Below are 14,552 nucleotides of genomic sequence, written 5' to 3'. Positions count from 1 at the left end.
TCATGTGTTTTCAGTTTCATTTTCCCAAATTGAGCCTGTTTTACCCAGCACAGCAACTGTTAAACAATCTCCCTGTCTCTACCTTGACTCATTAGCTGTCCCATTCCTACTCTTCCACACTGAGGGCAGAGCGAGCGAGTGAGCAGCTGGGGTGACCCTGGGCTGCCAAGCAAGGCTCACCCACTACAGTATACAACGTCAAGTATTATGTCCTCTGCTCAATTTTAAGAGGTATGTTTGCTGAATACCAGCCTGACAGTAGGTGTGAAGAGGTTATCAATAAGACAGAGACAGGCTCACTACTGAGGTACACCACAGGAGTAAAAGAGAGAATGGAAATAAACGGGAAAAAAAGCAAGTTCCAACTGGATGTGTAGAACAACCTTTCAACTGACAATGAAGCAGAAGAAAGGGCTGCCCAGAGATGCTGTGCAGTCTCCATCCTTATAGGCTTCCAGACCTGACTGAATAAAGCTTTGAGTAGACTGGTCTGAATTCAGTGTTTACTGTGCTGTGGGAAAGAGGTTGGTTTACAGTTATCCTGAGGTCACTCCAGCTTGAATTCTGAAACCAAATTTCTGCTCTATGAAAGCAAACATAGCAGAATTTAGTCGGAGAAAAAACGCCAGTTATCACAGGCTCAGTGTTAAAACACCATTAAAATTAGTTTGTATCTATAACCTTAAAAGGTTTATCATCATTTACTTGACTTCAAAGAATTTTGCTTTTTGACCCTTGTTTACCTACAATGAAAACAGCATAGCCACTATAGCAGTTCCCTCTAAAGAAAGGGAACACTGTCCCAGTTGTAGAACGAAAACTGAAAATATCCACTTATCTCTTCATTGTTCAATGAAGAACTAAAATCCTGAGTCATGCAGAGGAGTGGAAAAGAACAGTGATTTTTTTTTGTTTTGTCTTGTTTGGAAGAGTGGGATAAACAGAAGCCACTTCCAACCTCAGCTCAGGCTGGATTCGTGATCGCCTATGAAACCTCAAGCAGAGGCCACAGCTGAAAACACTGCAGACTGAAATCTGAACATGGCCTGAGCACAAGGCCAGGACTCTCGCAGTCCCAATTATCTGTATTCTGGTTCCCATACAGAGGCACTGGTGCATCCTTGGCCCAGTTATTTGCTGGAGTTGGTTGGGCCGCAACAGATCGCTATACAGGTCTCAGGGAAACCGTGCCAGTGGACCAAGTCCCGAGCAGTTCCATGCGTGTGCAGCTTCTCTTCCTACCACACATCTGACCCACTACTGGTGGTGGCTGATGTTGCATCTTCACAAAATTCTAGAAGAGCATTTGTCACTTACTCTGCAGCTGTTCAACTGCCAAGCATTATATTCTGCCAAGCATAATATATTTTATCACTGTGAACAGCTGAACTAACCCTTGAGAAATGCTTTTCAATAGTCGTATTTGCATAGATAGATTTTATTACACAGCCCCCAACATTTATGGGTTGCCAGAGTAAGTTTTATTTACTGCTCCCACTGTTGTAAAACAATTAAAATGGGTTGTGGTAGATTTTTTTTTTTTTGTCTTTCAGAAAAGGAGAGTTTCTATGCTTCACTCAAGAAAGCCAGAACAAAAGGAGAGGAAAGAATAGGATCTCTGTCATAGTGAAATGCCTTTAGGTCCCTGGGTTAGTGGAAAAGAACATAAACTGATTTTAAGATCTATATATATATGGCAGCATTAGATTTATATCACTCAGGACTACAATCTCAAATAGGAATCAGAAATTGAATAAAACGATATAGATACAGACCTGTCATTGAGACAGAGCAACAGCACAAAGATTCCTATGTCCAAAATACAACATGTATATATACAAACACAGCCACATATGAGCAATATGTAATTTAAGAAAACCATGATTTTCTCTCCCTGCCCTCTCCCTTCTCATGAAGTTTATTTAGTTGATTTAGGCAAACAAAAGAAAAGATACAGATGGAAGCAGAAAAAAAAAAAAATATATATATATGGCAAGTGCCACATTTGTCTGGGGGTAAAGAAAAACCTGAAAAATTCTGACCACGTTAAATGAAATGGAAATCTTATTGCAGTTGTCCTGCGGTTCTGAAATAATTGTGTGAATTACGTTCCTCAGCACCAGCATCAAAATCAAATGAACTAATAAAAGTTTCTTCCAGTATTTCCTGTTCTTCCTTTTGACTATAATCAGCATTGAACTATTTCTGGCTTGATTAATATCAGACTTCAAGAAAGAAAAGTTCTGTTGAAATCACTGCATAGGATTACTTGAGTCAAGGCAACATATGTGTCTGTGCTCCCTGAGAGATGAGAACCAAACACAAAAATTGTTCATTATATTAATGACATCCAGAATTTTGCATTTTAACAATGACATAAAAAATAAAGAAGAGATAAAGTAAACTATGCTATCTCAAACAAAGGTAGTTTACCCACAGGTAGTAGTAGTAGTTTACGTTCTCTCATTCCAGAAAATTTTCTCAGAATGAGTGTCTTCAGCTCCAGTGTTATGACTCTCTAGCAGAGCTTTTTAAAGGAGTAGTAGGCACAGTAGAAATTAATGATAATGAAAGGTCCAGCTTCGTCTAAAAGGTCAGAACTTGGACATGAGAGCAAAAATAAGAAAATACCCTCACTTTTGAAACATGAAATTAGCATCTACAAAATTAAATAAGCAAAATTAATGATATGTACCAATGCTCATCACATTAGGACTAAATCTAATTTTATGCACGTCAAGTGCTTGAAATTGAACGTTCCTCCTTTTCTCCCATACATTATGCTTTGTAATAGAATGTGAAGTATTTGAAAGTTAAAATTGGAAGATGAACTATAATCAACTTGGTTAAAGACCTCCCTCAAACAAATGTAAACAAATCAAAAATGTATTTCAGTCACTGTTCTCAACAACATTGTGAAGAAACTGTAGTTTGATTTACAAAGTTAATGTTATCAGTTATCAACCATTTAGCGAACAGTTCTATCCTTCAAACAAGCAACACTTCAAACAAGCGCTACCCACTAATGAGTTTCAAAAATTAAAGTGTTTGCACTTTCACATAATTGGAAGATTACACAAACACTGATGAAAGTGCAACCTACCAGACAACCCTGCTGCCCTAATCTTTAGTCTGAAAGTCCCATCTGGGTCAGGGTGGGATTATGGGGTGTAACTGGTGTGGTGAGATGAGAAGATACCCAAATGCTTTTTCCAATGAGAACTGCTTGCTTAGGCAATTCTCCAACAAAGATTTGGCATCTTTTCTCTTGTATCTGCAGTGGTGGTGAAAACTTTTCTTGAAAGGTCCAGCAATATTCAACTACTCTGTCCAGTCTGAGGCTGGAAATATTCACCAATGGGCCAGAAACACGAGCCAAGAAACTGGCAAAGTAGTAACAAGACAAGTGCTGGCTGCTAATGCAGATTTTATTTCACTGCTTTTGAAAAATAAAACAAAACTGAATGAAACACACACACAAAAATCCTGACTCTTCTAACCACAAGTTAACAAGCAGATTTCCCCACATATATCTTTCTATCCTCTCTCCTTTCAACATGCCAACACCTTTTTCACACAACGGGGTAAAAAATGCCGCACGAAAATGATCACAAGCGAAAGTTTGTACCAATTAGTACGTCCAGGATAAGACAGGCACTAGACAACATTCCAAATTAAAAAAAAAAAGGGAACTGAAATACAGAATAAATAGCAAAAGATGATATACTCTCAGGCCTGTATACTGGAACAACTCTGCCCCTGTGAAATTACACTCTATGTAATTCAACAGTTGTAAGTTATGTTTGTAAGAAAGACTTCTGGTCTAATGACTTCTCTTACCTTCTTACAGCGTGACTGCAAGGCTACTGAAGAGTTCTCCAACAGCATTCAGATGTAAACCTGAAGATTTACAGAGCCACATGCAGATAAAGGAAAAAAGATCACTTGTTTTGCCGTGTGAAAGAGAAAAAATAGCTGATGGACACATAATGACATAAAAACCCAGGATTTATTTTGTGAAAGAAATTTTGAGGATTCAGGAGATCCTCAAAAAGAATCCCTGTGTCCAGTTCCTTTTCTTTCTTCGAATCCTTTGGCCTCTTTGGAGGCAATGGCATCATTTACATTGGCCTTCCTTTCCCTATGAAGTTTAAATCTACGAGGTACGTCTTTCCTAAGAGTTGAAAGAAGTAACTTCTACTTTCCTCCTTTCACCAGGAGAAGGGACTACTTTGTTCATTTTTCTGTGAGTTAGGGGCTTGTGCTAATTCATTCATGATGTGTAGGAACATGCAAATGAATAAAAATATGACATATGAAGACAGACTGGGAGAGCTGGGGTTGTTCAGCCTGCAGAAGAGAAGGCTCCAGGGAGACCTTACAGTGGCCTTCCAGTACCTAAAGGGGGTGTACAGGAAAGCTGGGGAGGGACTCCTAGTCAGGGGGTGTGGTGATAGGACAAGGGGGAATGGCTTTAAACTAAAAGAGGGTAGGTTTAGATTAGATGTAAGGAGGAAATTCTTCACTCAGAGGGTGGTGAGGCACTGGCACAGGTTGCCCAGAGAAGCTGTGGATGCCCCATCCCTGGAGGTGTTCAAGACCAGGCTGGATGGGGCTTTGGGCAACCAGGTCTGATGGGAGGTGTCCCTGCCCATGGCAGGGGGTTGGAACTGGGTGGTCTTGAAGGTCTCTTCCAACCCAAATCATGCTATGATTCTGTGATCCTATGGCCATGAACATATATGAACAATGGGAAATCTTACTGAAGTACAAGAAAACAATTATGATTTTGAGATACAAAGGTTACTTCGCTGAACAGTATTTGAATTAACACTAATCAACTATTATGAGGTGTTACTGGGTGTATGAACCTATGTAAGCAATCATGCAATTTAAACATATCAAGGGTGGAAAGAAGAAAAGAAAGAAAGAAAGGAACAAAATAGTTTAAAGTCTGTGAATGAATCGTTGTCCAGGAGGAACGACTTGGAAGCTGACCATCATTAACTTGAAAACTTGTCTAGTACACTCACATTCGCCACAGTCTGTTGAGTGAGAAAAATCACAAATCTCTTACGCACATGAAAATACAGAAACGTAGAAAGTGAACTTAAAAATAAAAAAATGCAGCTGGAATGGTAGATGTGAGGAGTGAAACTAAGAACATCTACACATACTTTCCAAACAGGGGTTCCTGAAAATAAAATTTAGAAGAGTTATATAATGGTTTCCCAATGGAAGTGTTAAATATCCCTTGACTTGGGAAGCATACAGCTTGGGAAGAAAACATACACTGGATAACAAATACACTTTGGGAAGCATTCTTACGTTGACACAGATACGGAGTACACAATTTCATGGACCTTTCTATCTGTAACTTGTATTGATTTTCTGTGACTTGTATAGATTTTCAGTTGACATAATTTCAAATATCATCAATACAACATCAAAAATTATCTGCATCTTCTAAACAAAACAATAAAAAAGTCATATATACAGTTTGAAAAGAACACTTGAAATTACTTCATCTACCCTTATGACCAAAATACCCAAAGGCAATTCCCACTTCATTTAATTGTCTTTTTTCCTATACTTTTTCTACAGTTCTAATTGATCAGAAAAAATAGCTTAGTCTGCAGTGGACTTTAGAGCTTCCTGAGAATGTGTATGATCTAACAGGTTGGACTTTGAGCTGCAGAGCTTTCCTCATACGTATCTTTCATTTCAACTAAACGCTAATAGGAATGTATTTAACAACCAACATTAATACAAATAAATATTATCCATCCTGTCATAAAAATAATACAGCTCAGAATACCGTCCTGAGATCTAATCTCTTTTCTACTCCTTTCGCATTACTGTTGTACATATGAACTATTCTGCAAAAGCACCCCTCTAGACTAAGCACGAGACTTACAGTTATGGAGACAATAAATAGTTATGATACAGGAAGAAGAGAGCAGATACAAGGAGAGTAATATTGTATTAATACGCAGGTTGAATGGTGACACAAGCACATACATTACTGACCTTCCAGGGCTTGTCTAGCCAGGAAAGCAATATAGGATAGTATAACTTACTGTGTATTTGCTCTTATTTTATATTGAACCAAAAGCTTTTTTTATTTTGTTTTCCTTTTTTTGGCTCATTTCAAATTGCTTCCGAAGTAATATACCTTAAGCCAGAAAAGGGCATGCTTTTAGTCAAAGTAGAGTCTCACTCAGGGAATTCTACCACCATAATTACAGCTGTTTAAATATAGTAGTGCACTGGCTAACAGCACAACTGCAAAACATCCCTGTGTAGACAAGCCCTTACTGTTTGCTCGTGTATAATGTGGGAATAACTACTTCCTTTCATTACAACAGTGTTAATTAATTACAATACTCTAGATAATAGAACATGTATTCTTTTCATATGAACATTAAATCTCACCTTTTTTTTTTTCAGATTGGACTGTTTTCTTAAGCTCTCCTCCAAAAATTACTGTCTTTAGGAGTTCCACAATATAATAGCTATCCCCTTAGCTTAGGGCAGGATGTGTCTTGCCTGGAAATATTATTGAAGTTGTTGCTCACCTAAATCATCTGGAAGGATCATTTAAAAAAAAAAAATAATGACCTGGCACTAAACAGAACTGAAATTGCTGCTGCTGCTTCTGGAACATTCCCAGCTCTCCCAGGTGTCTGGGATGTCACACAACAGGTAACCAGTGAACTTGATGCATACATGAGAGGCTATGAAAAAAAGGGAAATGCAATGTTGAGGGAATCTACAGGAGGTTTAAAAAAAAAAAACAAACAACTTCCAACACTTGGTTACATCTACCACTACTGCTTCTGTAAGAAGATGAAAACTTGGACCAATGTAAGGATGGTCACCTCAGATGTGAAACAGCACCATTTTGAACCATCAAAACCTCACACGTTAAAACAGATTTGTGAACTGAATAATTCATGAAAGAATATGGAAACCCAACATAAACACCTCCCCTGCTGACTGCTGGGATAGGCTGTTTTTTGGAGAGGTAAATAAAGAAAAGGAGGGAAGCTGACTTGATTTACTGTCTTTAGTGACTTTATTGAAAGGCATACATTAGAAGAGTATTTATCCAACTAACTTTAGAGATTTTAGGCCTCCAGACTAGCACCATAGCTATTTATGTAGCAGTAGATATAAATTGCTACATGAAGAAAAGTAGATCAAACACTCACCAATACATTTCCCCGTTGTTTATCTATGGAAGCTAATATTGGACTGTATTAGTACTTTCCTTAAATATCTCAAGGAAACTTAGCAAACTTTTCTGAATTGAAAAGATATGGATGTAGAAAGCTCATTTGAACTAAGATTACAGTCTTGCATATATTAGAGAGAGAACCTTGGAATCTGCATCCAGAAATGTAACTCAGAGTTTTCAAAGCAGTCAAAGAATTTCAGAGTCCAAACTTATTTCCCTGGGATTTAGGTATTCGGCTTCCATGGAGTCATTTCAAAAACTCAGATGTAGTCTTTCAAAGGAACACCATGTTTATTTCTTATGACAATAGGGGCTACTACAGCATCCAAAGACTCCTTTCTGGATAACCCCTGCCAGTGCTTCTTGGCATGTGAAGCAGAGTTTACAGATGAGGTACAGGTATTCCCAAGGGATTCACAATGAATGCCATGACCATATCTGAGAGCCACAGTAGCAAACCAGCACTGATGTGATGGTGGGAGCTCTTTAGAAGGGGTATGAAGGTGAGTGATGGGGGTGGGGTAAGAGTGGTGCAGAGACAAAAGTGAGGGTGTCTGTGTGTCTGCCTGATTTTGTAACTGAAATCTACATGGCAGGGGTAGCAGAACCATGCATTAGAAGTAAGAAAGCTTGACACGCAGCATAGCTCTTGTCCAAGCCCAAGTAATAAAGTATGATGTACAGGAACAGCCAATGCAAGGATATGCTCTGTAGATGAGGCTGTACGGTTTTGTCATTGTAGGTTTTGTCAGCGTGCCTTCTATGAGCACACTTTTAATGGGAACGCCTTTTCCCCATTGTTGTTACGCTTGTGTGTTGTAAACATGAGGTACATTCTCATTCACAATTGGGAGTTTGTGGTGGTGTCTTCTCCTATATCCACATCCACTCTGTATATTCCATAACATTTTACTTGTAGGAAAACAAAACAAAAACAGAGAACAGCACATACTTAAATGCAGGGAATATTTTAATATTAATTCTATACTTCACTGTTTCTAAGATGTGCCCTGCTCTGGCTTTTTAAGTCAAGGTGGTTTTTTTTGTTTGTTTGTCTTTAAAATCACACCTGGATGCTTGCACTTAAACATAAACAGTAAGCATCTCCTGAAAAATACCAACTGTCATAAATACTATGTCTATGAAAAAAGAGAGAATTCAGCAGCAAAAATTAAGCAATTTGACTAAAACTATTTACAGAATCAATGGCAACACTGTGGTAAGAACTAGGCAATGGCGTATCACTGGCAGCAGTGTTTAACTTCACAGTAGCAAAAATTAGAAGGAGTAAGAACAGTTTTATATTTGACATCTTATAGCCCAGTTTCAGTATTTGCAAAACAGGTAAATTCCTCAGGCTTTATCCAAGACTGAAATACATATTCATAGTTTGTAAAATTAGATTTTATGATGCATAAAATAGTGTTGTTTTTATTTAGATAAATTAGTTCTAAGACTAAACAAATCACTTTAGGGATATAAATATGCAACTTCAACTCCCACCCCTCTAAGGCAAGGCATTAAGTCCTAATATTTATTTTAAAATTAAAATGCAAATGGGTAAATATGTTGACAGTACTATTTTTATCATGTGTTTCTGTTGCACTTTTGGTTTCCTTTTTGTATTACAAACTCCTTAAAACAGAGGAAAATTAAGACTCCTATGTTCCTATGTGCAGTGCACTGTACAATCCCAGACCTTATTATCAACTCAGGGCAGCAACTATTGAAACATGCACATTGTAGCCATCTTTTAACTGAACTGTAAAGTGGGACAGCTGGAAATTGCTATACAAGAATAAACAATTACACATATATTTGAATCTGTACAATAACTGGAAACATTTAGAAGTTAATTTAAGGAAGAAATGACTCAGAGAAGTGCCCAAAAGTAGGTGACATGACTATATTGGGCAGGGTACCCTAAGTGTACGAACAGCATAGTATTGGACTCTTATGAGGATATTTCCAAGGTGACTAGAATCCTTCAGAAAATCTCATGACCTTCACCATGATTTTGTGGCAAAACAACTGAGAGAAAAAACACACTCCCCCCCCCCCCCCAAACATATATATCTAACATTGTTTCCAAAAGGGCAAGCTACAGAATAATGTCATAGAGTATAACAGTCTCAAAATAATGTTTCACTGCAATGAGTTATCAATGTCCCTGCTACCTTTAGAAAGCTAAAATATTAACGCTACCCTGAAAAGAATTAAGTTATTCATTCCATTAACATCTAAGCCTCAGGAATCTGTTGTAGACAGGGATTAGTTTAGAGCAATAAGCACCCCGCTTCTGACTGGCAGATGTTATAACCACATCAGAGTAGTCTGAAGTAAGTCTGTTGGAGTCTAGAAGAACTTATTTTCAGTAATGCTGCATACTTTCAAAGGGAATGTCTGGACTTTTAAAAGTATGAAATAAAAGCTATAGACTTAACTTCAGCTGAAATATAACTAAATAACTGAAACCACTGCTGTGTTGAAAGAAGTACAACATCATGATTTATTAAATGTTGGTATAATGAAGCTATCCCATGTAGAAAACAGCTTATTTAAAGCAGATGGGTTCGTGTGTTTCTCTACAATAATTTTGGGTGCTCTATTACCTATTTTATTTAATAATGTAAGCTTGATAATTTTTCTATGTTATTTAAATAGATCTAAGACATTTCTGGCAAGGGTAAAATGGTACAAGAAAAAAGCCATAAGATAACATGGAGGCAAAAGATCTACCTGGTTGAAAGATCCCAGAGATGAGTTTGAGGATTTACATCTGAAATAGAGCTTGCTTGCACTGAACGATTAAGTACATTTGAAATCATGATGCTGGGTCAACACTTAACTCTGCACAGAAAGATCTGCAGAGGGTTTTATTTTTCAGAGTATGAATACCATGACTCATATGCTATCTGGTCTGATGCATAGTCTCATTCACAGTCTCTCTCCACCTGGTGCTGCATGGATGCCTTTTGGTACAAGGGATGTGGTTCTCAGATGGACTCTCAAAACGCAGTGAAAACTACACTGCTGTTTCTTCTGCTATCCAGAGATGTTGGCTGGAAAAATACCAATTGAAGTGAACCAGAAAAGTTTCTATTCTGATTTATGGAAACTGTAATAAAAGAATTCATGTCACATGTATTCTAGAATTCAGCTGAATTCTAAAACAAGTGACAAAGTCACATAGGGGAAAAAAAAGAAAAAAAAAGCAACGTACTAAAAGTTGCCAGTATACCAGGGATGCTACCCTGCAGGGCAAAATTACATTTTTATTTACCAGGCTCTAAATTACTGTAGTTACTTCTTTACCTAAGGTATCAATTCAAATTTTCTGTAAGAACTTTTCCTTTATGCACACTCAGTTTGTGGTTTTTTTTTAGGCATTTTTCATAACTCTCCCTAAGGTATCATAATCTTTCATCATTTAAAGAAAGATTTCTGTTCTCATGCTAAGGTACTGCGTATGCCAGTATGTATGAAAGACAGAGGTAAAAAGCACCTAAGCCTTTGCTATTTTAGTAGTCTGTTTGCAATCAACCTCCTCAATCATATTATCAAGCTTCCTTCACATACCTTTCTAGGTGCTGAGAGGTACTGTAAACATAAAACTTCAAAAAGCAAAAATAAATCTGAATTTGGCACAGACTAAACTTTCACAGAATATCCAATCTCCACATGAAACTAGTTCCAGAAAACCCAGCACAATTTACATGGGGAGGGAAGGGGTGAGAAGAGAGGAAGAAAAAATAATAATAATAATTTAAAAAAAAGTAATTTTGTGGCAGAAAGTGATTGATGCTTCTATGAGAGGGTTCTTCATCTGGTATGAATATTACTTTTGTAGTTTGTCTGCACTGTCAAATAAAATATAGTCAAAGCAAAACTTTGCATTCCACACTCAGGTAGGGCAGTTCCCCATAGAAAAAAACCAGGAATTCTGCATCTGATCTACACTTCTAGAGTTTTGATAGCACACCTACACTAGCCAACAACAAAAAGAATACATGACTTCAGCTATTCTTACTGAGCTGACAAAAAATTTAATGTAGCGTCAGTTATATTGGCAAGAAGGCAAAGAATAATTATTCTGGATACCTGGTATGGATAGCACACTCAATCAAAGTCAGCAATTACATTTAAATACACAGAGATCCAAGAAAAGGATGCATGCCTATTAGGATCAAGCTTTTAATAACAGAAGTAAAAGATAGAAAACTTTACCTGAAAGCACTTCACTTGTGTCACTAACTACGGTATCCCCACACATAAACCACATATCCAGTCCCTCAGCATGGCATTTACACAATTATGAGCAACACAACTGACGACAGACATTAGTGTTGAACTTCATAGCACTAAAGCAAGATTTAGCAAGTGTCATGGAAGCAATTTACAAAGGTACTGCCCTCCAGCTGTCTCCCTGGCCACAAGTTGCCATTCTTACAGCAGAGGCAGCAGAAGACACTGCTCAGTGGCTTCCTGACAAAGCACGGTGCCTTACATAACCTCCTGTTTATCTGTACTCAACGCCATTGATAGGTTTTATTCTAAAGTGTTGTTAGCACATATTCATCTCATTACAGCAGGCAGGAGATGATGGACTGATCAAAACACCAAGACTTAAGGTAAACTTTAACTTCAGAAAATGCTGGCAATATTTGTCACAATGCCACGTCCTGGAAGTATCAGATCAGTACATTAGTACAGTAAGTAGGAAATACAAATATGATTTCACTTTCAGATTATCACATCTGTAAGTGTATTCGAGTAAATTTGTAACATCTTGTCTTGCCAAAACCACCAATAGCTGACAGAACAGAACATTTTATTTTCGTATGGTTACAAAGGTCTGTGGAACAGCTTGTGGAGCCTTGGAGCAACACACAAACTGTGACCAGTAAACAGATATGGATGCTACGATTCCTCTAAATTTGGACAGTGTTCAGCTGCCCTATCTCTGACTGCCAGACTAAATCACCATTATACCACTGACCCCTGGAAAATTACTATTAGAACAGCTCATCAAATAGGTACTTAGCAGAGGAAAGAAACAGATATTTCTCATGACACAAGTTCACAACAAGAAATACCTACACAATACAGTTCTTAGGAATACTGCAAGATCCAATCATCGAAACAATAATCAAACAATACACAGAAGTACTGTTTAATGTCTCAGCTGCAACTATTTACAAATACACTTACAGACACAGAAACACATACAAATATTCAAAATGTATGTCTTCAAAAAATCCAGAGATTGTTTCTGGGATTTTTTCTTTTCTTTTACGAAGACATATTTAAAGTGCTTTCACAGGTACTGAGTAATATAGCAGATATATTTATGATAACGTCTTTTATTCAATCAATTTCTCATCAATATCAACTGCAGTAGTGATGCTTAGAAAATGTTAGTGAAAGTTTGTTCCATCCTGCAGGGACAGCTTGCTCCCAGGCTCAGAGCAGTTACAGTGGTAGGATCCTGTTCTTTAAAACAAAGAACACAAGAGTCAGCCTCTGGCCTCAGGCAGCCGCTAACTTACACATCAGTGGCTACACTTTCCAAATGAAGAGTGCATTGTGCAGCCTGGCAACAGCTCACAGCAGCTGAGTTGTGTCTGCCAAACACAGCCAGGGCTTAGAGCAGATCAATGGGAACAACCAGTGCGTCTGTACATTCATGCATCCATAACATATATGGCTACCAGGCACTAAAGGAAAACAATGAGCTGAACGCAGATATTGGAGGATGCATACTGGGCTGGAAAGAAGAAAAAAAGTAAAGGAGAGCAGAAGCATGGGTTATAGCCTATCTGCCAATCTGTAAGAAAAGAGAACACGGATGACATACAACCTGAAAATCACTTTGGAAAGAACAAGAGTCTAAGAGTCAGCTGGGAGTTTAAGATAGACGAGCCAGACCAGATATACACACGAACAGAAATCATAACATTGTCAATAAGGAAATCACATTGCCATAGGAAACTCATTTCTCAGACATTTAACAGCAGAACAAGCATTCCCAACAGTGGTGAGTCCAAACACTTCTGGATATCCTACCTGAATTTCACTTGTTGCTCAAGGAAGGGCAATATTTCTAATGAAGGAGCATTTAAGCTAAAAGCAGCCAGGCTTTACGCCTGAGTTAAAACACAGGCATCTGTTGGAATGGCAATATTTAGCAAAAACCCGAATTCCCTTGATGGTTAATTACATTGCATAACTATGGCTCTAAAGACAAAACACAGTCACTAAGACAAAAAAGACATGGTTTGTACAAATTGCTATGACTCTTGAAAACCTTGATGATTATACCAGGATAGTTCTTATGAAATGATCTTGACATTCTTGTTTTATTTCATCTAGTATTTTCATCTCCAACAAGACCAAACACTCTCTGTTGAAGAATAATTTATTCCCATGTCAAGCCCTTTTGTTAGTCTTTAGGAGATGAGTCACCAAGTGAGAGTAGCTCTCTTAAAACATTGATACATCAAGATAGCAAACTTGCTGTAGTCAGGAAAGCATGATCTAACCATGATATATGGATATGTCGACAAAATTCAATACAAAAACAAATTCTTAATTTATTGAGATTAAACAGGCATTCATATAACAAACTTTTTCAAGAGAAACAAGTGTGAAGGAGAAATGTTAGACAAGTACCCTCTCCTCCCAAGAACCTCAGCCAAAGTCACAGATGTATATGATTATCAAATGATATAGTTTAAATCACAGAGAAACGTGGAAGCACTGAGTTTATGAAAGAGCTAATTCTTTAAAACTGCTATCTAAGATGTGAAAACTCTCCTGTACTGCCACCTGCTCTTAAGAAACACTGCATAAATGGATGCATTAAAATGAATACATTTATTTTCCACATCCTTTATTGTCAGCTACATATCAGAGCAGAGATAAAGATTCAGTGTAATTACTGCAATCTCTCCAGTTTCTTTGATAACTATGCCCTATTCAGTAAATGTCAGACAGAACATTACTTTGGAACACTGGGCAGTCTGGATTTTCAATAACAGCTAAGTCTGCTCTGTGATTCATAGCAGATATGGTTTTCAAAATACCAGAGTCTTTCAGACAGCTGCACAGGTAATTGTTTTTGGATTAATACTACTACTACAGTAAAACAGCATATTCATTTAATAAATCAAATGATATGTCTTTAAAAAGGACCCAAAACTAGTCACGATAAGAAGTGGTAGAAAGCAAAGAGCAGTATTTTTAAAGAAATTGATCCTACCTACTTTAATGGTGACTGTGAGACTTCAGACGTTCTCTCAGACATGCTCTC

General features: G+C 37.6%; 1 protein-coding gene across 6 annotated transcripts in view; it reads right to left on the bottom strand.

Annotated features, from left to right (window-relative positions):
- The window catches only part of MCC (MCC regulator of WNT signaling pathway), a 205,937-nt gene that overhangs the window by 127,975 nt on the left and 63,410 nt on the right, over positions 1 to 14,552 (bottom strand). The window contains exon 1 of one of the 6 annotated variants that reach the window (XM_083818755.1): positions 3,841 to 3,903. The exons of the other annotated variants lie outside the window; for them this stretch is intronic. Coding sequence (XP_083674881.1) covers positions 3,841 to 3,888 — 48 coding nt within the window. The 5' untranslated portion in view covers positions 3,889 to 3,903. Of the gene's footprint in view, positions 1 to 3,840; positions 3,904 to 14,552 lie in introns of those variants that run through there. 6 annotated transcript variants of the gene reach the window in all.

This window comes from Anser anser (genome assembly GCF_964211835.1).
Source record: "Anser anser genome assembly, chromosome: Z".
In the NCBI taxonomy this organism is placed as follows: domain Eukaryota; kingdom Metazoa; phylum Chordata; class Aves; order Anseriformes; family Anatidae; genus Anser; species Anser anser.
The sequence above is the reverse complement of the archived record's forward strand: the minus strand, read 5'-3'. Positions and strand labels throughout refer to the sequence as shown.